This window comes from Rattus norvegicus, chromosome 1 (assembly GCF_036323735.1).
Source record: "Rattus norvegicus strain BN/NHsdMcwi chromosome 1, GRCr8, whole genome shotgun sequence".
Classification (NCBI taxonomy): Eukaryota; Metazoa; Chordata; class Mammalia; order Rodentia; family Muridae; genus Rattus; species Rattus norvegicus.
Window position 1 is genome coordinate 166,849,294 of NC_086019.1, and position 26,824 is coordinate 166,876,117.

A 26,824-nucleotide genomic window follows, 5' to 3' on the forward strand; every position below is an offset into this window, starting at 1 on the left:
GGGCCTCTTCTGAAGATTATTTATGAACAGATCTTTTATGGGTTTAATGTAATATCTATCCTTAAAATTCCAGGGCATCTATTCTCTTGCTAAATTTGGTGTGTGTGTGTGCGCGTGCGCGCGCGCGCGCGCGCGTGTGTGTGTGTGTGTGTGTGTGTGTGCGTGTTCATGCACGCGCGCGCATGCATGTGTGCGTATACCTGTGCCTGTGTATGTATATAAGAGGTATCCTCATGAGAAGTCATTATTGTGCGTGTAGATACAAATATCTACAAATAAAAATTGTCATCATAATACGGCAATAAAATACATCAAAATATAAGTTTAAAAGGAACCAACCACTAAACTTCTTTGACCAGAGAGGATCAAAGGAGGAAACATATGCTAATTTGGACTTTCTCAAATTATAAACATTGGTATGCATCAAAAATTATTGTCAGGCACTGTGCTAGAGATTTTCATGAATTATCTTGTTTAATCTTTGCAATATTCTCATAGGACAGGAAGGGATTATATATATTTACATATTCTTTCAATTGTGAAAACTAAAGAGACAGAGAGGTAGGTAAATCCCTCAAGGTCACACAGACTGTCAATTGCACACCTACTATTTTTCATTGCTCTTAATAAGTGTGAGATCATGATATTTTCTACAACATGGCTGAAACAATAAACAAAGATGGCATTTGTGGCCCAATTTCACCTTCAAGTTAACCTAATTCTACTGAAAGCATCTCATTTACTTTACAAACTCAAACTTCTTGATAATACGTTGGCGTATTTGCTTGGTCTTGATGCTGTAGACAATGGGGTTCATGAGGGGTGGCACCAACAGATACACATAAGACATCAGAATATGTACAATGCGGGGAAGGTGTTCACCAAAGCGATGTACAAGGGATAAGCCAATCATGGGGATGTAGAATAGCAGTACTGCACAGATATGAGAGATACAGGTATTGAGAGCACGGAGGCGCTCCTGACGGGAGGCTTTGCCTAGTACAGCATGGAGGATGAGAGTATATGAGAGGAATATGAGTAGGGAGTCTACACCCACAGTACAGGCCACAACAAAGAGCCCATAGATATGATTGACGATGATGCTGGAGCAAGCTAGTTTCATGATCTCCAGATGCAGACAGTAGGCATGAGCTAACACATGGGAGCGGCAATAATGGAAGCGTTTAAGGAGGAATGGTAATGGGAGAATGAGGAGTGCGCTTCTGAGCACTGAGCTCAGCCCCATCTTCACAATCCTTCTGGATGTCAGGATGGTGGAATAACGCAGTGGGTTGCAAATTGCTACATAGCGGTCGAAGGACATCGACAGTAGGACTGATGACTCCACTAAAGACAAGGTGTGGATGAAGAATAGTTGAGTAAAGCAGGCAGGAATACCAATCTCTCTGGCATCAAACCAGAAGATTCCCAGCACAGTGGGCAGTGTAGAGAGGCAGAGTCCCAAGTCTGTTAGGGCCAGCATAGCCAAGAAATAGTACATGGGTTCATGGAGAGTGGCGTCAGTTCGGATGACATGGAGAATGGTAAGGTTCCCTAAAATCACTATTAAGTAGATGGAGCAGAAGGGAATGGAGATCCAGCCATGGAACTTTTCCAGATCTTGAAAGCCTGTCAGGAAGAAAGTGGCCTTTTGGAGGCTGCTGTTGTAAAGGAGGACCATGGCTTTATAATCTTACATTCACCAACCTACGGCAGAAAATGTGTTGCATGTAAGTGAATGATAGAACTGGGACCTCTGTCATCTAAATGTTCAGGACTAGGGAACCAGGAAGAGTTTGCAGATGGAGGACTTAGTCCATTACTCTCTCTAGAATGGCGTGGTAGATGGATGATCATAACGGATTGCTAGACCTCTCAATTCTATACAATTTAGCCTTATGGCACCATGTCCTCTAGAGCTGGTCTCTCTAAGATTCAATAAGGTAATCTTATATATCACTTTGTGGTCTGTTTCTCTTTTAGAATATTTCCTATTTAATAACTGAAGCTTTCACAATCATCTCAGATGCATGAAGAACTCAAACTACAAGACACTATGATGAAACATCTACGAGGGTTAGCTGTACACGATGTAGCTTCAAGTATTTTAACTTGCCTGAGTGTTTTGTTTTATTACAACTTTTCTAGACTACAGAGGAAATATATAATAGTGTTTAATAGATGTTTGCTGGCATCCCTGAACTTGAAGGTTATAAGCAGAGTGAGATAATTCCTGAACCTATGTAACCTCTTTTGGGGAGTATTGCATTAGTTTCCTGGGGGAGATAATGAACAATCCCCGATAGGGCACCAAGGACCAAAGACATGATTTCAACCAAGTTTAGCTTGGTGAACCAATCAGTTTACTGGGTTGGTGAACGGTTATTTTCAGAAGTATAAATGGCTCTCAAATAGATATACATTGAAAATTCCCACTACAGAATGAGTAATGGCTCCCTAAACTCCATAGCTCTTCAACTGATACTCAATTTACTCTAGCATCTCCTATGACTACATGCAATTGGACAGAATTACATGTATCTTAGGTCAGGGCTGTTCAGCCTTAATTTCAAAAGATGTCCCAATGATCTTTTCTCCATTGTTTACATAAGGAAAATTTAATAGGCCTAACCTTTTAAAGGTACCTTGCAGGTCACTAGAGTGTGCTGTGATACCAAGATGGCCATTCTTTTCATGCCCAGTGACACTGTTACATAACAGTGGGCAAGGAGGCATACAGTACTATCTAAAGCTGAGGTTTAGGATTAAGTGAGTCCTTAGAGCTGTGGTTCCCAACTTGTGGGTCATGACCCAATTGGGAAATATCTCTCTCCAAAGAACTTACATGTTGATTCATAACAGTTGCAAAATTACAGTTAGAAGTACTAATGAAAACACTTTTATGCTTAGGGGTCACCACAGCATGTAGGACTGTATTAGAGGGTCAAAGCATTAGGAAACTTGAGAACCACAGCTTTAGAAACTGAGGCCCCAGAAAATTGTTATAGGAGAGAGAGAGAGAGAGAGAGAGAGAGAGAGAGAGAGAGAGAGAGAGAGAGAGAGAGAGAGAGAGTTATTTCTGAGAGGTGCCGGGAGAGATTAAATCCAGAATCAGAATGGATAAACCAGCCTATTGCAGACATGGTGGAGAAGGGATGAGGATCAGTTTGGATGCCCAGAAAACAAAGGAAAGACTTCTGAAATGACCAAAGGGAGCCTCTAATCTATTGCTTAGGATGAAAAACCTCAGCTTAGAGTGATCTATGCCTCCTTGGCTTGGATTGATATGATATCTTGGCATAATTGCCTATAATATCTGAACAGGGCTGTTTTTTTCTCTTTCTTCAGAACTGATTACACTGCAAAATATTCAGTTGTTCCCCATGCAGACAAGTGTAGATTATTATTACACATGTTATTATCTATCACAGGAATAGAAAGTTTCATGTAGTGTTTGCCATATGTTATTTTACTAGATGCATGCCATTCAACTGTGACACTAATTCTGTCACAGAGATCCTATTCTTAGGATCCAAATGCATATGGAGGAACAGTGAAAAAGAAATTAAAAAGATCTGGGTTAAGTTTATCAAGTAGGAAAGAGTTGAGCATGAAATCCAAACCATGGTTATATACAGAGTCAATGTTGTCTTTTAATATTGATATTGGTGTTGCACAGAAAAGTACTTGTTTAAAGAATCAGGCAATTCAAAATTAAATTTAATGACCAGTAGATTCTTTACCTTGGATAAATTTGTAGATGGAAGTTATATCATACAAACAGCAATAAATGAATCAAGACAGAAAAATAGTAGTGAGGAAACATGTTTGCGAGGTGTGTGTGTGTGTGTGTGTGTGTGTGTGTGTGTGTGTGTGCTTGGTTTGAGTAAGAGTATTTGTGTTACAGGATACCTGTCATCTCTATGAAAAAAAAATTGCTAAGAGATTGTAGAAAGCAGAGTGTGGGGCTTAGATCACAGCTCTAGAAATGTTGAAATGAAGGTAAGCATAAAGTTAGATTAATAATAGACAGAGAGAGTCACAAGGAAAACAATACAGTAGAAATAAGATCAAGTTACCACTGTTAATTGTATGAAAGATAAAGAAGGATCATTTAAAAATATGATAGTGTGAGGTCCTACTGATTCACAGAAGGTTTTCATAAGCTGGAGATAATCACATAACTTATTTTTGTCAGACAGTGGAGAATAAATGAGAAGTGAATATTCTATATGATTTTTCCTTAAAAGAAAGTCTGTAGGTCAGTGTGGATATCAGAAACACTTAAAGAAAAAGAGTATACGGAGTTAAGGATAACCATATTCTCATGATGTAAGGGGACATAGGAAATAATTAAAAGCATACAATTCTCTCTCTAGCTTTACATATGCTGTAAATTAATACAAACAATAATGCAAAAATTAATTTGATAATACCCTCATTATTTCATGACTCTTAAAGAGAAACAAGGAAATGCTGTAGAGAAAGAAAGCTAGTGTAAATGGGAGGAATGCAAGAGAGAAGTGGAAGATTGCAGAGAGAGGAGGCAAGGAACAGAGGCACGGATATTCTATATGATTTTTCCTTAAAAGAGAGTCTGTAGGTCAGTGTGGATATCAGAAACATTTAAAGAAAAAGAGTATAGAAGAAGAAAAAGAGGAAGAGAGGTTTGGAGAGCATAGTGCCAGTGGCTGGGAAGTGGTACAAGGTCAGCCTGAGAACGAGAATGCTGGGCAAGAGAGAAATGGCAAAAGGGAAATCTGCCGTCAACTCGAGGGAGATGCACTAAAAGAAAAGTGTTCGTGTGGCTTTCAGCTGACAGATTCCCAGTGAAGCCTGTTTTCATCCATCCTACTTAGATTCGCTTAAGAGTTTGAGAAAAGAGAGACATTACCCAGTCATCTTTATCCTCCCTCTATCTTCGGAAGGGTCATCCTGCATGATGAATGGTAAGTTTTACCCATGGCTTTCTATTGTAGCTGTAATCTCGGTTGCCAATTGCCTTCCTTGCATCTTTTAGCTTTGTTATGAGTTACAGGGATAGAGCAGGGGACAGAAAAAGGAGAGCAGTTTTGGCTCACACCAGAGGAGAGATTGCTTCATCCCTGGAGCTCACCTAGGTACAGGTAAGGGACCTCGTTACAGACTTGATGTAGAAATGCGTATGTGGATGAGGAAGAAGAGACACAGGAGAAATAAAAAAAAGAAAAAGAACCGTTCTTAGTGCTTGTCACTGGCACTTCAGATCAATGAGAGGTGGCTTCTCTAATTCACTCTGACAAAGGGATCTTATCCATAACAGGCCTGACGCCCTCTGAGCTGAATTATTTGTATTGTTGCATTTAAATATATTCATTTAAAAATTTTAAATTAATGTCACATTTTTTAAATTATAGCATATTTTCCCATTGCCTTTTGCTTCACCATCTATCTGTTGACTCTAGTTATGTCATGCAAAAGAATTCTTATTACTTTCCTTTTAAGAGTGTTTTCTTCTCTGGATTCCCAGAATAATCCCTCCCTCTCATTGAATTTGAAGTGTAAGGAACAGTTAAACAAGTGACATGTTTTCATCCTACATTGACGCCAGGTTGTAGCAAGAGTAGGTAATATGTACAAGGTTGTCTGTATTAGCTTTTATTAGCTCTTTCTCTCCCTCTCCCTCCCTCTTCCTCCCTCTCCTCTCCCTCAGTCCTCTATTTTGCTCCCTATCCATCTCCTCTCGTTTTACACATTTCCATCCTTTCCTCATTACTATCTACCATTTTTGACACGAAAGAACTTACAAATTTTTTTCCCAAGGAAGACCATAACCCTGTATTACCATAGAGCTTGAATGTTCCAAGTTAATACAAAATTCACTGTAGTAATTTCATAATAGAAGTTCAGGTAGGAAAGGTAGATATTATAATTCCAAGAAAAGAGTAAAAGTACGTGAAAGATGAACATTACTTTCATAAAAGCATACATAATAACTCAGAGAGAGTTAAATTTCCTGTCCCATGTCCACACATATACCATTTAGAATCATCACTAACATGATGTGGGGATGTGGCTAGGGGGCAGAGAGGGAGAGAGAGAGAGAGAGAGAGAGAGAGAGAGAGAGAGAGAGAGAGAGAGAGAGAGAGAGAGAGAATGCTTAGTATAGGCTCTAGGAGTCCAGTCTTCTCTGTTTCTATCTGCTCTCTCTGTGATTCTATTTGTAACATACCTGAACAATGAGAGCTGTAGAGAAAATGGGTTGGATAGCATGCTTCAACTCAGAACTTAAGTTCTGTGGCAGATTGGCTACAAGGATAGTAAGCAGTTCCTGTTTGAAATGCTTCGACCTTTTAAAGTGTCTAAAGCTTCTCCTGAGGGATCTCAGCTGTGGCTGATAATTCCCCGAGCAGTTTGCATTAGTGGTGCATTCAAGGAGGGGCTGAAATAAGTATCAAGGAAAAGAGGTCAGTGTTAAAGGAATACCCTCTGTCTTGTCTCTGGGCAAAGGTTAGGATCACAATGTTAGCATGATTTGAAGTTTTAATACTGACTATGAAAGCTAGACCTAGCTATCAGGAAATTATCAAAAGATAGTTTGATAGAATTTATCATAAGGACAGATAACTTTTTTATTATATTTTTATTACTTAAATTTTTTTAACTTTAAATATACATTTGTCATATTCTTCCCTTCTCCCAAATCCTTCTAGATCCTCTCCTTCTCCCTACCCACCCATCTTTTGGTCTTTCTCAAAAGAACAAAAACCCAATTTACAATTTAAAATATGATATTTAAAGTAAATAAATAATAAAATAAAAATGAAAGGGTATTTTTGGTGATCATCTGAAGTAGATATGTAGCTATGTAATGAGGTATTAGAAAAAGAATTAAACGTATTAAAGAGTGTATGAATGAGCCACACAAAGGTATTTGTCTATGTTGTAAAAATGTGTATCTTTCCAATAAAGTTACTGAATATTAAAAATGCTCATGTGTATTAGAGGGGGAGATATGAAGATATATTTGGAATGAGCATTTTAAACTTGGGGCTGAGCAAGATACATATATATGCATGGGGAGAGAGAGATGATTTTTACTAATTTTTCAATCAAAAAGGGGTATTCTTCAGATATATGTTTTCCAACAGGTATTAAAATACATAAGGAGAAAAAGTCCTGAGACATAACGTATATACATGTAAGCATGAATAGACTTTCAAAAGAGACAAGTAAAATGAGCAACTGTAATATGGCCATGCGTTATTGTTAGGATAACCGTGAGGGTGTAGGTGATGACGGACACTGGAAACTTTTTTCCCTCATCAGGAGGGAAAGTCAAGAGATTCTGAGGCCTGATCAGCCTATACAGGGAAACACTGACTAATAAAATTACTTTTGTTAATGTGAGTCCTATGTCTCTAAAAGCAATAGTTTTATTGGTTTAAAATTTATGTCCAAATATGCTGACAATATATAGTTGTTAAAATTGTGTACATGTTTTCATTTGAGTTTGGATAACCAGTTGGTATTCTCTACCCTGGGGCGAAGCATTCTTCCTGCTGTCTGTGTGCATATTTACATGTATTTGTAACAAAAATTAAAGAAAAAGAGGACATGAATTTGAGAGTAAGGAGAATGTCTTAGTCAGGGTTTCTATTCCTAAACAAACATTATGACCAAGAAGCAAATTGGGAAGGAAGGGGTATATTCAGCTTATCCATTCATATTGCTGTTCATCACCAAAGGAAGTCTGGAATTCACACAAGACAGGGAGCAGGAGCTAAAGCAGAGGCCATGGAGAGATGTTACTTATTGGCTTGCTTCCCCTGGGTTGCTCAGCTTGCTGTGTAATAGAACCCAAGACACCAGCCCAGGGGTGGTACCACCCACAATGGTCTAGGTCCTTCCTTCCTTTGATCACTAGTTGAGAAAATGCCTTACAGCTGGAACTCATGAAGGCATTTCCTCAACTGAGGCTCCTTTCTCTGTGATAACTTCAGCTTATGTCAAGTTGACACATAAAACCAGCCAGTACAGAGAAATACAGCGAAGGGTTGGGAGAAAGGAAAGAGAAGGCCGTAAACACGAACTTAGAATCTCAAAAACTAAAAAGAATAAAAGTGTGTGTGTGTGTGTGTGTGTGTGTGTGTGTGTGTGTGTGTGTGTGTCAGAGTATCCTGGAACAATCCAGAGCTACCCAGCAGCATCAGCAACATTAAGAAAATGAATAAGAGGGGTTGGGGATTTAGCTCAGTGGTAGAGCGCTTGCCTAGGAAGCGCAAGGCCCTGGGTTCGATCCCCAGCTCCGAAAAAAAAAAAAAAAAAACCAAAAAAAAAAAAAAAGAAAATGAATAAGAGCTTCTAGCCCTTCTGTTGGATAGTAGCTTTTATTTTCTCACAAAGTAAAGGAATGTAGAAGAATGATTTTAAGATAGGTACATATATAGATATTTTTCACATTATTTTATTGGTAAATATTTTAAAAAGGAGGAACCACAGTCTTCCAATATTCCTTTATGGTTCAGTTGTCAGATATACAACCTGGGAGTCTCTAGAGCACTCTGTTGCTAGAAAAACTCCGTGTACTAAATATCATGAAACATTTGTTCTGTGTGCCATTTAACAGACAGATACCCACCATGCTGAACACCATGGCTCATCTGTTCTCTGGTCTCTGAATGAGGTAGAAATGATGCCAGGATCCTGAGCCCCATCTGACTGAGGTACTAAGGGTGTTCAGTTCATCCCTACTCAGCGCGGTTCTGTGTATCATGCTGCATTTCAGCATCCGTTCTATCTAATTACATTCTATCTAATTACATTCTATCTAATTACATTCTATCTAATTACATTCTATCTAATTACATTCTATCTAATTACATTCTATCTAATTACTCCACGTTTGCTTTCTTCTTCTTCAGATCAGCTTCTTTTTAGACAAAGTTTGCTCAAAACCTTTTCTTGAATTTGATGGGTTTTCCACACAGTATACGACGGGATTCATTAGGTGTAGTACCAGGAAGAAAACATCGGCCATGAGGGTGTGGGCTAGAGGAGACATTCTTGGCCAAGCGGTGGAGCATGGCTGCACTCAGCATGGGCACATAGAAGATGAGCACAGCACAAATGTGAGGAAAGGCAGGTGTTGAGAGCCTTGAACCGCTTTCTGCAGCTTCCAATCCCACACTGTCTTTAAGATCATCAGGTAGGAAAGGATAATAAACACCAAATCCAACATAGTAGAAAGTGCAGCACACAGCCCGTAGACAACATAGATTCTATTGTCAGAACAGGCCAGCTTCATGACATCCTGATGGAGACGGAAGGAGTGGGAGAGCATGTTTTGGTGACAGTCCTTCAGTCTTTGCAAGAGAAAGGGCAGTGGAAGGATCAAAAGAGTATTCGTGGAAGTAAGAGAGACCCTGATTTTGATAACTCTGGAGCTGGTTAGGATTGTTTTGTATTTCAAAGGGCTGTGAGTGACTGATATCTGTCAAAGGTCATTATAGACATCACAGAAGCTTCAGTGACTATGAACAGGTAGATGAAGAACTCCTGGGCAAAGCATGTAGCTGCATGAATTTCATGAATTATAAGCAAGAATAGTCCCAATGTGGTGGGTAAGGAAGAAAGGGACAGCCCTGGGTCAGAGATGAGGAGCATGGAAAGAAATATATGGACTTGTGGAGGGTTTGCTCTGTCTTGATAAAAAAGAGGACCATAATGTTACCCAGGAAAGAGAGAAGGCACACCCATGAGAAAGGACTGGACACCAGATGTGAGTCTTCTGTAGTCCAGGGATCCCAATAATGAGGAATCTAAGAGTCCATGTGTCGTTGAGGGGAGTCACGCCTCTGGAAGGATACTACCTAGGTGATAACCTTGAAGCAGATAGGGAATTCTTAAAGGATGTTAGGGCAGAAGACACTCTTTTTCTGTTGCAATTCACACTTCTAAGGCCAGAGATCTATGTCACATTGTCAATTTATACTGTGAAAGCAAGACAAAAACAAATGAGAAGGACGTGTTAGCATCCTCATCCTTTAGCTTGTTTCATTCTATTGTTAGCTGTGGGGCTGTGGTGCCTGGGGCTCTCCATGGAGATCTCTGGCCAGGCTAGGTGTGCAGGTCCAGGTGAGGGGGAGAGAACTCAGGCAGGGACAGGGGACTGCTTTCACTGCCTTCACTGCTGGTCCTTCTCCAAAGCTGTGGCTTTGGTTGCTCAGGCCTGGCTGAGCCAGCAGGAGACTGACTAGCCTGCAAAGGGTGCAGGCGAGCTTCTGGCAGCGATTTCTGGAGAGCAGATCTCTTTCCCAAGCAGCAGTGTTACCGCACTTATGACAGAAGCTCTCAAAGATGGAATAATTCCTGCACACCCTTAATCCTGAACATGATTCCTTTTTTTTGAAACATTTAGCATTTTATTTTATTTTATTTTTTATTGGAGATTTTTTATTTGCATTTCAAATGTTATTCCTTTTCCTAGTTTCCCGTCCATAAGCACCCTATCCCATTCTTCCCCTTCCCTTCTTCTATAAGGGTGCTCCCCGTCCCAAGTCAGCACTCCTTTCCGCCTCTCCGCCCTGACATTCTTCTACATTGAAGGGTCCAGCCTTGGCAGGACCAAGGGCTTCTCCTTCCACTGGTGCCCTGTAAGGCCATCCTCTGCTACATATGCAGCTGGAGCCATGGGTCTGTCCATGTGCACTCTTTAGATTAGTCCCTGGGAGCTCTGGTTGGTTGGTATTGTTGTTCTTATGGGGTCGCAAGTCCATTCAGCTCCTTCAGTCCTTTCTCTAACTCCTTCAATGGGGACCTGTTCACAGTTCAATGGTTTACTGCTAGCATTCTCCTCTGTATTTGTCACACTCTGGCTGAGTCTCTCAGGAGATGACTGTATCAGGCTCCTGTCAGCATGCACTTCTTGGCTTCATCAGTATTGTCTAGTTTTGGTGGCTGTATTTATCTATATCTATATCTACACACACACACACACACACACACACACACACACACACACACACATATGCTGGATCCCCCCAGGTGGGGCAGGCTCTGAATGGCCATTCTTCCAGCCTCTGCTCCAAAATTTGTCTCCATATCTCCTCCTATGAATATTTTTGTTCTACCTTTTAAGAAGGACTGAAGCATCCACATTTTGGTCCTCCTTCTTCTTGAGCTTCATGTAGTCTGTGGATTTTATCTTGGGTAATTTGAGCTTTTGGGTTAATATCCACTTATCAGTAAGTGCATACCGTGTGTGTGTGTGTGTGTGTGTGTGTGTGTGTGTGTGTGTGTGTGTGTGTGTGTGTGTTTGGGTTACCTCACTCAGGATGATATTCTCTAGTTCCATCCATTTGCCTATGAATTTCATGGAGTCATTGTTTTTAATAGCTGAGTAGTACTCCACTGTGTAGCTGTACCACATTTTCTGTATCAATTTCTCTGTTGAAGGGTATCTGGGTTCTTTCCAGCTTCTGGCTATCATAAATAAGGCTGCTGTGAAGATAGTGGAACATGTGTCTTTGTTGTTTGTTGGAGCATCTTTTGGGTATATGCCCAAGAGAGGTATAGCTGGGTCCTCAGGTAGTACTATGTACAATTTTCTGAGGAACCTCCAGACTGATTTCCAGAGTGGTTGTACCAGCTTGCAATTCCACCAACAATGGAGGAGTATTCCTCTTTCTCCACATCCTTGCCAGCATCTGTTGTCACCTGAGTTTTTTGTCTTGGCCATTCTGACTAGTGTGAGTTGGAATCTCAGGGTTGTTTTGATTTGCATTACTCTGATGACTAAGGATGTTGAACATTTCTTTAGTTACTTCTCAGCCATTTGATATTCCTCAGCAGAGAATTCTTTGTTTATCTCTATACCCCATTTTTAACGGGGTTATTTGATTTTCTAGAGTCTGACTTCTTGAGTTCTTTGTATGTTTTGGATATTAGGCTCTCTATCAGATGTTGGAGAAAATGATCTTTACCAATTCTCCATCCAATAGAGTGCTAATATCCAAAGAACTCATATGTAACAGAGGATGGGTCTTGTTGGGCATCAGTGGGAGGAGAGACCCTTGGTCCTGTGAAGATTCAATGCCCCAGGGTGGGGGAATGCCAGGGCAGGGAGACAGGAGGGAGTGGATGGGTTAGGGAGCACCCTCATGGAGGAAGGGAGTTTGAGGATAGGATGGGGATTTCCAGAGGGGAAACCAGGAAAGGGGATATTTGAAATGTAGATAAAGAAAATATCCAATACAAAATGAAAAAACAATAAAGTGCCTGCTGGACATCTTTAGTTTCAAACTTTGCTTCTTAGCATTTTGTCTTAGCAGATATTATATCCCTGGGCACAAGAAGGCAAGGCAGGTAGGTGATGCTCTGGTTGTTCATTTGTTCATTTGTTTTTTGTCCATTCTATACATGCTAGGGTTATCTGGGAAGAAAAAAATCAGCTGAGAAAATGCCTCTATTCTATTGCTTGTAGGCAAGTTCCTAGCATAGTATCATGATTACTGCTTGACTATGGTGCATCCAGAATATGAGCATATGGTGGAGGTGCAGTAATATACTTGGTACTTGATCCTTACTTGTATAAGAAAGCAGGCTGAGCAAGTCATGAGGAGCAAACCTACTTTGGGTTCTGTTTCCAGGTTTCTGCCATGAATGTATACACACACACACACACTCTCTCTCTCTCTCTCTCTCACACACACACACACACACACACACACACAAACTTATCTGTGGGTTCCATATAGTATATATATTCTCTCACCCTACTATTACTTCTTCAGTTCCTTAGTCTTATTTACTCAGTTAAAGGAATAATCCATGGCAGATGTGTAAATTTATATTAAAATGACAGAAAAAGCTGAATGAAACATGAGCAAAACAAGGACCAGAAACCACAGGAAGCCAGTCTGGATTTTCCTTGTAAACCATATATAATTTATTACTCATATTAGCTTCACAATAAAGATAGGGAAAGTAGAAGGCTAACATTTTACAATGTTTTCTCATATTTTGCCTATAATCTTTTTATGCCTTCCTATCTTCACTAACACGCAAACAACTTCAAGTTCTGACTCCCCCATCAATAATGGCATGCTTTAATGTAATATACTTGAGTTCAGTGCACAAAGGAATCCTCTTGAAGGATGATTAAGATAAATATTTTAATCAGTTATTTTTAAAGGGGTCATAAGACTATTTTAGCAAGGTTGAGGGTAACATTTATGCTGATTAAACAGATAACCACACTATAAGACTTATTGCTTAAGTATTCTACTCTATGGTTCTGACAGGTGGAAGGAATCTTTCAGAATATTTTATTTGTTTGGAAATGATTAAATTTTTTAAAGAAGAAAAAACAACAAAATGTGTGTTTGCTTCAATTAGGCTTAAAATAAAATCAATAATGGGAGTATTACTGGTGAAACTGGAAAATTGTATCCTACCTAATTTGTATATCCTCTACATCTAAGAAATAAGGTCACTTTTGTCACTTGACATTGTATTCCATTTCACCCTCTGCGGTGTCTTCCTTTCAATCTCCACATGATCACTGTCCTGTAGAATTTCAAAATGAAACATATGGAAAATAACAACAAAACTTCTCATTCTGTAAAATGAAACAAATACACTCTTATTTCCTGGTAGCATGCATTATCATCTTTTCATTTCTTAAACGGAATCTATTCCTTTTTTAGAATTGTCCACTGGTTGCCTTCCAAGAAAATCTGATGGTAGATTGCCCTTAGGTTCTTTGTAGCCTAGATCAAGGTCATCTGGGTAATTATTTGCTTTTTGATCACTAGAAGTGTTTGCTGACAGGAGCCTGGTATAGCTGTCCCCCTGAGAGGCTCTGCCAGAGCCTGACCTTTAAAGATGCACCTTGTAGCATGACTGACACAGGGACCTAAATGGAGGAGTTAGGGGAAAGATTAAAGGAGCTAAAGGGGTTCACAATCTCATAGGAAGAACAACAATATCAAACACCCAGACCCTCCAGAACTCCCAGGGACTAAATCACCAAACAAAGAGCACACATGGAGGGACCCATGGCTTCAGCCAAAGACTTAACAGAGGATGGTCTTATCGCATCAATGGGAGGTGAGGCCCTTGATCCTGTGGAGGCCTGATGACCCAGCATAGGGAAATGCTTGGGCAGTGAGGCAGGAGTGGGCAGGTGGGTGGGGGAGCACCCTCATATAAGCAGCAGGGAGGAGAATGGGGTAGGAGGTTTGTGGTGGGGAAACTGGGAAGAGAGATAAGATTTGAAATGTAAATAAATGAAATAACCAATAAAAATAAAAAAAATAGAAAGAAAACTCTAGTTTGTTAGCCTCAACTCTATTGACTGAGTAGCTTTGTATGTTGATTGCAATCTTAAATCTGTCAACTATAACATAGTCAACATAGATCTACTCCAGCATATCAGAAAAAAATGCTTACATCCTAGCTCTTGACTTTCTGTCTGCAGGAAGTTCATTAAATAGGCCCTACAACTTTAGTCTCTTGATATCTGAAAAGCTGATACATTGTGAGAATAAAATGAAAATGTACACTAAAATTCCTAAAATATATCTTGCATGTATTAGAAATTCACAAAACCAAATGCACCTATGTATTAAAAATCTGTTCTTTAGTTACAGGTCCCTAGCTAGTTCTGGAATGGTTACCCTTTAAACAATTGTTATTTTTGGAAAGTGCCTTTTGATTTACTGGAGGGTAAAAATATAGGCAATGGTGCTGATGCAATTGGTGGTAAAGACTTGCAGCAGGCATACAAATATTCTAATATTGTTTCAAATAAGATGCACAACTTTTGAGTCCATATAGTGTAGAAAGTGAGAATATTTGCTTTAGATTTTAAAGGACAGTGGCGTTCTTGTAATGATTATATTCCATTTTCCTATTTTTCAAACTTTTGAGTACCTGTGATACCTTAATGATAGAAATAGCACTTAACAGAGCATATCTCATTATAATTGAAAATTGCAATAGTCTTCAAACATTTTTCAAAGTGCTCTTATTTTCACATTAATTAATTAGCAATGGTTTATTGACATAGATACACTGCATCAGAAATATACTGGTCATTAGTTTTGTTAAGGTCTTTTGTTTCTGTATGTTTTGTTTTTGTTTTTTAAGTTTTTTTATTAATTGCTTATTTTGTTTATTTACATTTCAAAAGTTGTCTGCAAATCCCCATTCCATCTCCCCTACCCTTTGCATCTAAGAGGGTGCTCCCCATTTACCCACACACTCCTGCCTCACTCCTCTAGCATCCCCCTATGCTGTGGCGTCAAGCTTCCACAGGACCAAGGGCTTCCCCTCCCATTGATGCTAGATGAGGCAATCCTCTGCTATATGTGTAGATGGAGTCATGGACCCATCCATATATACTCTTTGGCTAGTGGGAGGTCCAGTAAGTTGATATTGATGTTCTCCCAATGGGCTTGAAATTCCTTTCAGCTCCTTCATTCCTTCTTCTAACTCTGTCATTGGGGTCCCCACGCTCAGTCCAATGGTTGGTTGTGAGTATCCCAATCTGTTTTAGTCAGGCTCTGGCAGAGCTTCTTAAGAGGACAGCTATACCAGGCTCCTGTCAGCAAGTACTTCTTGGCATAAGAAATAGTGTCAGGGTTTGTGTTTGCAGGTGGGATGGATCCCTAAGTGGGGCAGTCTCTGGATGACATTTCCTTCAGTCTCTGCTCCATTTTTTGTCCATGCATTTCCTTTAGACAGGAACAATTCTGGGTTAAAATGTTTGAGATGGGTGGGTGACCCTATCCCTCAACTGGGTGCCATGCCTATCTACTGGAGGTGGTCTCTTCAGGTTCTATCTCCCCTCTGTTGGGTATTTTTACTGATATAGTTCCTGTTGAATGCTAGGAACCTTTCACCACTTCCCTGGCATGTAGGACTTTCTAGTGGTCTCCCCTATTACTAAACCCCCACTGCTACACGTTTCTATTCAATCTCCTGACCCACTGGACATCTCTTCTGTTCAAATAGTTCTACCTCGCTTTACCACTACTGGGCATGTACCCAAAAGATGCTCCAACATATAATAAGGAGACATGCTTCCTTATGTTCATAGCATCCTTATTTAAATAGCCAGAAGCTGGAAACAACCCATATGTCTCTCAAAGAAGAATGAATACAGAAAATGTGGTACATATGTGGTACATACGCACAATGGAGTACTACTCAGTATGAAAAATTATTACTTTATGAATTTTACAGGCACATGGATAGAACCAGAAAATATTTTGAGTGAGATAACACAAGAAACCACATGATATGTTTTCACCGATACATGAATATTAGCCCAAAAGCTCAGAATACCCATGGTACAGCTCATAGACCATATGAAGCTTATCACGAAGGAAGACCAAAGTGTAGATGCTTCGATCCCACTTAGAAATGGGAACAAAAAATTACAGGGGGTAGAAGGAGGGAGGTACCTGAAAGGGAGAGACCAGAGGGAAGAAAAAAGGTGGGGAGAGTAGGACTAGGTATGGGAAGAGAAAGAAGTCCTTTACCTGTTTTTTCTTTAATATTTAATTTATTCATTTTAACATATATGGGTCTTACTCTTTAATATTTTATCTAAGGTTGTTGATGACTGATATCCTCACAATAGGTGATAAAAGGGTGGTGACTCCATGAGTAAGTGTCCATAATAACTTTCTACTGTACAAATCAGTTACGGCTGAGTTAGATTCACGATGGCCTTTACTTTTATTTGCAAACATATTTTAAAATTTTAGTTGTATGATCATTGAGAAAAGTCTTTATTGTATTTGACACTTGATAAAATTTTATTGTTGGTTGCACAAAAGTATGACAGTGAGAAAGGAGAGACCTTTACCTAGTTCTAACCTGATTATAACCTCTTACTGATGTAGATATTTAACAGAGTGTTTGTCCCTTTTCATAAAAGAACCTGATTGGTTTACTGGATATATGTAATGCACCTTTGTGGTAAGGGAGTATTTTTCATTATAGCTTTTCAATTTCTACATGTATTCAGATATAGTGATGTAACCCACACTTTCATGGAAGCTGAAGTTTCCCACCAATAATGTTTCTTATGCAATTTGGTTTGGATCAGATTTCTAATCTGCTGACTCTTCACAGAATATACAATGGGATTCATTAGAGGTGGAACCAGAAGGAAAATATCAGCTATTATGACTCCAACAACTGGAGAAACGTTTTTAGCAAAACGATGAAGGGCTGCCAAGGTGATGATGGGCACGTAGAAGATGAGCACAGCACAGATATGAGAGACACAAGTGTTAAAGAACTTGAGGCGACCCTTCTGTGAAGTAATGCCCAGGACAATTTTAAGGATCAGCATGTAAGACACAGAAATGCACACCAAGTATAACAGAGATAAAATAGCTACAAAAAACCCATAGATCACATTGATTCTGTTGTCAGAACAAGCTACTTTCATAACGTCCTGGTGAAGGCAGTAAGAATGAGATAACAGACTTTTCTTACAGAATTTCAACCTCTTTAGTGTAAAGGGAAATGGTAGAATAACTGCAATACAGAATGTAGCAAATATTAGGCCAGTTTTAAAGACCCTCCTGACTGTAAGGATGGAGGTATATCTCAAAGGTTTGTAGACAGCTATAAAGCGGTCGATGGCCATGATGAAAAGCACCGAGGACTCCATAGCTGAGAATCCATGAATGAAAAACTCTTGAGCAATACATGCATCTGAGGAAATCTCTGTGGAGTTGAACAAGAATATTCTCAGCATGGTTGGAAGGGAAGAAACGGACAGTCCTAGGTCAGAAAATGCCAGCATAGAGAGGAAATAATACATAGGCTCATGCAGAGATGTCTCTGTCTTTATGAGGAAGAGAATGGTGCAGTTTCCCATGATGGCCACAAGATACATGAAGCAAATTGGGATGGAGAGCCAAATATGCACATGCTCCAACCCTGGAATCCCAATCAGAATGAAGGTGGGGATTTCTATGGCAGTGGTATTGAAGACTGACATTATAGGAATACCAGGGCCTCAGGACCTGGGTTGGAGAGGAATGCTCCTGCAGTGGTATAAATGAATTGTCTCAAATGAGTACACTTTAGTTTAAGTTAGTACAAATATTAACTTGGTAGATATGTATCTGCATTAACATTAGGCCTTTAAAAATAACCAGCAGATAAAATAAGCATCTGGGATTATATCAGCAGAATTCAATGAGGTAAATGAAAATATATCTGCATAAATAATCAGCAATGGAGAAATAAAATTTTAAATGCTTATCCTGGTCTCAGATCACAGGCCACAAAAAGTTTCCAAGACTGAATTACCTCTGATACATTTATTAAGGTAGCAGCAATACAAACTTTGAGATCATGTGAATAATTTAGGATGGATAATGATAGTCATTTATTATGATTTCATTTGCAATTATTCAAGAATATTAATACATACTATTGCTTCAGGAAATAATCTAAGTGAACTCTACAGGGCTCAATTATTTTTCAAGGACTTATATTTCTAAGTGATGTAGAGTTTGTCCTTTAATATGAGGGGAAACCTAGGACATATTTTGCAGAGTTGAAACACAACCTTATTTTTCTTGGAACACTGTGCTTGTTCCTCTTTCCATCCTGTCTATAAGTAAACAACCAGGCTGATTCTCAAATTGCCCCATGATTAAACCAACTGAAGAGAACAGCAGCACCTCAGTGCTCAGTCATCACAAATTATGCTTTATGCCTCCCTGCTCCAGATTGACAGCATCTCATAAAATCATACTTTATATGCACTGGCAGTAAATGAATAAAGTCATCTTCTCAGTTTGATAGACTCTGTATTTAAATCATATGACTGAGTAGAATTTGCATAAAACCTATTGTCACAAGGCTGCTCAAGTGCCATGAGTTTGCAGTCATATTTTTGTTATCATCATAGAGTTGCTTTCTCATTTATCAAGAGATAGAAATTGGCAGGCAAGGACTTAAAGTCAATGAGAAGCACGCTAAGTGAGCACAAACTACGGAGGCCAGAAACTCATATTCATTCTTGTTGCTTTCTCGCCGAAGCAACGTCAGTGTTTTCATTATCCAAATTCTAAATAACTTATTAACATGTAAGTCAGTTATACCCCTTTATCCCTTTAGCAGCTTTGTCTCTAGATGGGTCCACATACCTGGAATTGGATTTCTTTCTGTGTTTCTCAATGACTTGGGGGTAGTTGTTAGTTGATCTTCATGAGTTCATAGAATTCTGGGCTTCTAGCAGGCATTTAAAAATACTGTTGGGTTTTTGAAAAGATTGAGGTTCTGGCCTTTAGCCCAATAACTTTGAAACTTGGATCAGACGGAAGGAAAGGGTGTTTGCTTGAGGTGATACAAAGGAAAATTGGAACTCTGTCTATGAGAAAGCTTACTAGGACGTTGGTAGGTAGTTGGACACAGAGAGAAGGGGACGCTGGCATGGCATAGTCACTAGAGCTTCACTGCTGAGCAAGAACAGCAGTTTGTCCTCTCTTCATTGCCTAGTCCTGTTTCCCCAAGGATTCCCAATTAGTCCACAGAGCTCCGGGGATTCTAACTCAGCAGAACACACTTAGAAGAAATGAAAACTACCACTAGGTGAACCCTAAGATGGCCCGGGAACCATGTCACTGGAGATATTTAACCATCAATAAATAGACCATCAAGCCTCCTCTGCTGCTCTGACTCACTATCCCCTTCTTCTCTCTCAGGCTCCCAGTGCACCATGTAATAGCACCCAAACAGCCTCTAGATGTACAGCTATGTCTCTTTTTTCTAATTTATTTTTTTATTTACATCCTAAATGCCCCCTTCTAATCCCCTCTCCAAGGGTTCCTTTCTACCATTCTCCCTTTCTTTCTGGTGCCCTCCTAGAATTCCCCTCTCCTGGTGCAGCAAGTCTCTGCAGGATTAGGCACATCATCTCCCACGGAGGCCAGACCCAGACAAGACAGCTCTCTGGAGCATACGTGCTAAAGGGCCTCAGACCAGCCAGTGTATGCTCTTTAGTTGGTAATTAAGTCTCTTGGAGCTCCCAAGGGTCCAAATTAGTTGACACTTTTGGTCTTCCTGTGGGCTCACCATTACTTTCAGGGCCTTCCCCTCACTCTTCCGTAGGGGTCTCCAACCTCCGTCAAATGTTTGTGCGGGAATGTGCTTCTGTCTCGGTCAGCTGCTGGGCAGAGCCTTTCAAAGGACAGACTCTTCTTATCATAAACTTATAATAGGCATAAACATATAACATATTTTACCTATTTAGTTTTGTCTACCATATATAAAAGGAAGTAGGTAGATGTACATAAAATTAAAGTAACACTGTGTAGAATATGTTTTTATCTAGATTATTAGTGAATCTCTGTTTATTTGACAGCACAATTTGGATATTGTAAGATACCTAAAATTATTTGGAAACCATTTTATTCATGTAAATAAGAACACTAAACCTGGCCGTGATCTCTGTTTTATTGTGTATACAATTTAGGAAAGCAAAACAAACCAAAAGCAGTTACATTCATTGGGGATTTATGTTTGTACCAAGTGTGGTGTGCATGTTTAGTATTAGGCAATAATTAGTGTTATGTACATTATTGCTTTAGTCATTTTGTATAGGCCCTCTATTTATTTCTAAGTCAACAGAATAGAATTAATTTATTGTATTTGAATTCATCTTGTAATGCTGGCTAGGGGTAGAAAATATTACTTATGTATAACATACATAAGTACATACATAAATTTATTTAGGCACAGGAGGAAACCTTACAAACTTTTACTCTGAATTAAAAAATAGTTATGAAAACTTACTAGTTTGTATAAAAGTTATATCTCATATTTACTTACTTTATACTCTAAGCCAAATTTTGTTTCAGACAAAAATGGAACAAACTAATTTTGCTGAGTTTATAAAATAGTAATACACACACACACACACACACACACACACACAAATGTTTGTTTGAAACAGTGTTTCATGTAGCCTAGACTGGCTTTAATAACACTATGTATTGAGGATTACCTTGAACTCTTGATCATCCTGACTCCTCCCAATACTCAGGTATGAATCATCATGCTTAGTTGTACTGATATTTTGTAGTTGAGTCTGTGAAAAAGAGGGTTTTTTTGTTGTTTGTTTGTTTTGTTTTCAAATGTCTGTTTTTTTTTCTTTATTAACTTGAGTATTTCTTATTTACATTTCGATTGTTATTTTCTTTCCCGGTTTCCAGGCCAACAACCCCCTACCCCTCCCCCTCCACTTCTATATGGGTGCTCCCTTCCCCATCCTCCCCCCATTACCGCCCTCCACCCAACACTCACATTCACTGGGGGTTCAGTCTTGGCAGGAACCAAGGGCTTCCCCTTCCACTGGTGCTCTTACTAGGCTATTCATTGCTACCTATGAGGTTGGAGCCCTTTGGGTAGTGGCTTAGTCCCTGGAAGCTCTGGTTTGTTGGCATTGTTGTTCATATGGGGTCTCGAGCCCCTTCAAGCTCTTATAGTCCTTTCTCTGATTCCTTCAATGGGGGTCCCGTTCTCAGTTCAGTGGTTTGCTGCTGGCATTCTCATATGTATTTGATGTATTCTGGATGTGTCTCTCAGGATAGATCTACATCCAGTTCCTGTTGGCCTGCACTTCTTTGCTTCATCCATCTTGTCTAATTGTCTAATTGGCTGTATATGTATGGGCCACATGTGGGGCAGGCTCTGAATGGGTGTTCCTTCAGTCTCTGTTCTAAACTTTGCCTCCCTATACCCTTCCAAGGGTATTCTTGTTCCCATTTTAAAGAAGGAGTGAAGCATTCGCATTTTGGTCATCCGTCTTGAGTTTCATGTGTTCTGTGCATCTAGGGTAATTCAAGCATTTGGGCTAATAGCCACTTATCAATGAGTGCATACCATGTGTGTTTTTCTGTGATTGGGTTACCTCACTCAGGATGATATTTTCCAGTTCCATCCATTTGTCTATGAATTTCATAAAGTCATTGTTTTTGATAGCTGAATAATATTCCATTGTGTAGATGTACCACATTTTCTGTATCCATTCCTCTGTTGAAGGGCATGTGGGTTCTTTCCAGCTTCTGGCTATTATAAATAAGGCTGCTATGAACATAGTAGAGCATGTGTCTTTGTATATGTTGGGGCATCTTTTGGGTATATGCCCAAGAGAGGTATAGCTGGGCTTTCAGGTAGTTCAATGTCCAATTTTCTGAGGAATCTCCAGACTGATTTCCAGAATGGTTGTACCAGTGTGGAAAAGAGTTTTATAAGTTTTGTCTCCAATGTGTGGTAAAACAGAGGCTTTGAACTACCTTTCAGGTGATTTTTGAGGAATCATCTAACAGCAGTCTGACTGCTTCCAAAGCTAATGAAGATAAGTGTTCAGTTTCAATTAATGTGAGTCTTTCTTGATGAGATAGCATGTTTTCTGGTTGTACGGAGGTATGGGGTCTCTTGAGGGTTCTAGTAAATCTAGAATTCTAATATTCCAGTAACAACAAGGAGTTGGAGAACCAAGGTGGGGAAAATGTGTTAGAGATAGAGAAAGGGAGAGATCAGAGTCTCAGAGCAGCATGAGGAAGGGCAAAAAGGAATTGAAAGGAAAATTGATAGCTAAAGAGGAAGGAAGAGAAGACACAGTGGGAGGGAGTGTTTAAGTGACAAGTTGGGGAGTGCTGAGATTTCCAAAGGAGACTCTTGAAGTTTCAAATCATTCCCCCACAAATGTATGAAAATGAGAATAGAGCCAGCAGGGTTGGTAGATGCATTTTCAACAAAGTGTCAGGAAGATATATAGACAGAGCCTGTCTAGACTTTCCTTGGAAAGATCAGAGTCCATTGGAAAGAAAGAGAGATTCTGACAAGACACAGACACCACTCAAAAAAAGAATTAAGAAAAAACACCCCAGCCTTGAGGTAGACATTCTTGCTCAAGCCATAGTCAAGATGAAAGACATTTAGATCTGTGTGGATTTTCTGACAAAGCACAATGGTTTCTAGCCAAACTGTTTGCTTGGAATGTTAGTACAACTTATACACTACACTCAAATCTAAATAACAAAGGATTGTCATTCCTGTAATTTAACTGATTTTTTTTTCTGGCACAATGCTTTATAAGTATGACTTATGAATGGTTCTCTAGTTAAGAGTAAACACAAAGGGTTAAAAAGTGTAACCATAGAGCCATTGATAGAAAGGTAACTGTCTAATTATGTAGTTTGTAATTTATTGCATCATGAAACTTTTAAAAGAATTATGAAGAAGACATTATCCAGGGTAACTCTCAAGGCGGTTAAAAGCACTTATGGAGACTCATAGAAGGGGAGACCAATGAGATTCAAATCATAATAACTGATTAAAGCCAAAATTGATAAGCTTAGACAAGATACTGGAAGCATAATTTGTACAGAGGAGATATCTAATAGTAAACATTGGGGATGAGGTGTAAGGTTTCAACTATTCTTATATGCTGTTTGCTGAGGTTAGGTCCCAATGATCAGTAATCATCCAAGAAACTGTAGCACAAAGGAATCTATTTCTGTGTTTATGGTAATAGAATATAAGCAATGAAGTGTTTGGTTAAGCATATTTAGCAAAACTCTTATTAAAGTGTACAATGTAAAGATGAATATGGGGATGGAAAGTTGAGAAGAAAGTTTGAAGAGAAAACTGAGCAATCTGCTCAAGAATTTTATCATTATGTGTAATTGCTGTAGAGACATGAGAGACAAACAGTTGGTTTTATATATCAAGCCCAGATAATTATATTTAAAGGCTCAGTAACCAACTGTTTATAAAAGTAAAATAAATGTGTAAAAATTACTTACTCTATTAAAAATTTCATTTTAACGTTTGCTTTAGTGGCATCATGTTGTCATTTTTCATATTAATTTAGTTTATGATTTATAGAGATATATTTATAGTTACCAAAACTATGTGTTTAGTTTAAATGAAGAACTACCTTCAGTCATGTTTCATTACTAACCCCATTTTCTTATGAATTTTTGTCATCAGTTTTCAAATAAACATAATGAACATTTCTTAAGGATAAAAACATTTATAATACCATAATCTTATGATATGGACAATTTAGTAAATGTAGAAATATATTGTATGTTTACATTAATATGCCAATATCAAATATTAAATAAATAAAAGTTGCAAGGCTGATTTTTTAATTTTGGCAAATATGTAGAAAGATGATACTGAAGAGTTAACATTCAGCTTTAGTCCTTATTGGTTTGTTCTGCTTAATTTTCTGGTGTAATGATTGGATTTTCATGAGATTGAACATCTTTTACAGCTTTGTTTCTGACACAATTTCTCTAGAGTTACATTTCTTATCTGTTGACTCTTCACACAGTATATTATTCGTTACAGGAGGCACAAGCAGGAAATGTTAGCCATGAGGATCTTAGTTAAAGGGGTACTGCATTTGGCAAAGTAGTTGACATCAGAGAGGGAGACATAGAAAATGAGCACAGCACAGATGTGAGAGACACAAATATTGAGGACCTTAAGCCTTTCCCTTTGGGATGCAATGCCCAACACTGCTCTCAGGATGAGTATATGTGACATGAATATAAATGTTATGTCAAGGATGCCTGTGAGAGCCACAAATAAGCCATAGATGACATTGAAGCTGTTGTCTGAGCAGGCCAACTTCATGACATCCTGATGGAGGCAATAGGAGTGTGACAAGAGATTCTTTTTGCAGTATCTTAGATGCTTTAGAGTTACAGGGAAAGGAAGGATCAACAGCACATTCTTGAGAGAAAAGGCAAGCCCGATATGAAGGACCCTGGCACTGGTAAGGATGGAAGTGTATCTCAGAGGGTTACAGACGGCAACAAAGCGATCAAAGGACATAATGAGAAGCACAGATGACTCCATAGCTGAGAATTCATGAATAAAAACTCCTGGGCAAAACACACATCGGGGAAAATGTCTGAAAACTGAAGAGGAAAACCTTAAGCATGGTAGGAAGAGAGGAGATGGACAGTCCTAAGTCAGAGAGAGCCAACATGGAGAAGAAATAATACATGGGTTCATGCAGAGAAGGCTCTGATTTTATGAAAAAGAGGTTAGTGCAGTTGCCCAGGATGGCAACTGTGTACAGGAGACATATGGGGATGAAGATCCAAATGTGGGCCGATTCCATCCCTGGGAACTCAGCCAAATAGAAAGCAGACACTTCAGTAACTGACATGTTGAGACTGGACATAGCAGTATGTGTGGAATCAAGATGAAAGGTTCCAAAAAGGTGTGTTTTGGTGCTGAGAGTAAAGTGATTGAAATCTTTAAGGTGCTGTCAAACTAAGAGAGGTAGAAATTGTTCTTAGAAATGCACCTAACATGGAGAAAAATAGGTCAGAGATAACCATAGTAGTATATCAAATACAGACATATAGTATATGTCAATATCTATATCAAAGCATGGTATGACTTCTTCATATCCTGAACTCTGTCTAATGTTTGGCTGTGGGTATTTGCATCTGTTTTGTTTAGCTGCTGGGTGGTGTCTCTCAGAGGACAGTTATTCTGGGCTTCTGTCTTCAAGCATAACAGAGTATCACCAATCACATCAGGGCTTGGTGCTTGCTCAAGGTTCCACTATGTTCATAGTAGCTTTATTTGTAATAGCCAGATGTTCCACAACAAAAAAGGGATACAGAAAAATGTGGTTCATTTGCACCATGAAACCCTTTATTGATGGTAAAAACAATGACATCATGTATTCTGCAGACAAGTAGAATAAATGAATGATCCCAATATCATGCATTGTATGTACTAACAGATAATTGGATAGTATCCAAAAGTACAAAATATGCATGCTAAACCCTCTAGGCCCAAAGAAATTGGGAAGGAGGAAAGTGGTTGGAGGAAGGGAGGGGGAAGGGAATTGGGGGCAGATATAGGGAGAAAAAGGAGAGACAGGGAACCAGGAGAATGAATGGAAGTCTGCAGCTACCAGAGTTTGGGGTGTGAGGGAAATCATTAAGAAGTTCCAGAGATCTGGAATGAAGGAGGCTTCCAGGAGTCAATGTGGTAACCTTAGCGTAGATTGTTAACAATGGGGACATTGAACCTGAAGAGGCTTCTTTTGTAGCTGGAAAAGACCACCACTGAAGGGATAAAAACTTACCCACAAAACGTTCAATCCAAAATTTGTCTTGTCTAGAAGAAATACAGGAACAAAGGTGGCACAAAGACTGAGGTAATGCCTAACCAATAACTGGCCCAAGTGGAAATCCTTAGGGATTTTTAAAGATTATTGACAGGCCATTAAAAAAGTCTCCTGAGACACCTCCTGGATCTGAAGGGACCGGGTCAAACAGCACCCTGCACCAACACCTGGGGAGGGAGAGCTATACCTTCAGAGGGGCAGACATGCCTGGGAAGCCAGAGGAGACTACTCTCTGCCCATATTTCTGAGTCTAGAGGAAAATGCCTGGCACCATCTGGGTCCCCTGTGCACAGGGTCCAGAGCGAAGGTAGGGCAGGCCCTTCTGGTTGCTGCCCTCATGGAGAGCTGAAACTCGGCTCTGAGAAGTGACTCCAGGCTCAAGAACAGAGGTAAGAACAACTTTTCTGCTCCAAGTGACCTGCCTGGTGGACTCAGGACACACGCCCACAGGAACAGCTGAAGACCAGTAGACAGGAACGACTACACTCCTGAAAGCAGAACACTCTGGTCCCATAATTGGCTGAAAGAGAACAAGAAAATAGGTCTACAGCACTCCTGATACACAGGCCTATAGAACGGTCTAACCACTGTCAGAAATAGCAGAACATGGTAACACTGGAGACAACATTATAG

General features: G+C 39.4%; 2 protein-coding genes and 2 pseudogenes across 2 annotated transcripts; all 4 read right to left on the bottom strand.

Annotated features, from left to right (window-relative positions):
• Positions 1–739: 739 nt before the first annotated feature.
• Or51g1 (olfactory receptor family 51 subfamily G member 1) lies at positions 740–1,681 on the bottom strand. Its single transcript, NM_001001269.1, has one exon. The coding sequence runs from the start codon at positions 1,679–1,681 to the stop codon at positions 740–742; it is 942 nt and encodes a 313-aa protein (NP_001001269.1).
• On the bottom strand, positions 8,905–9,835 carry Or51a45-ps1 (olfactory receptor family 51 subfamily A member 45, pseudogene 1; annotated as a pseudogene).
• Or51a41 (olfactory receptor family 51 subfamily A member 41) lies at positions 17,000–18,007 on the bottom strand. The gene has a single exon (NM_001001284.1). It carries the CDS (start codon positions 18,005–18,007, stop codon positions 17,000–17,002), a length of 1,008 nt encoding a protein of 335 aa, NP_001001284.1.
• Or51a5b-ps1 (olfactory receptor family 51 subfamily A member 5B, pseudogene 1) lies at positions 24,302–25,228 on the bottom strand (annotated as a pseudogene).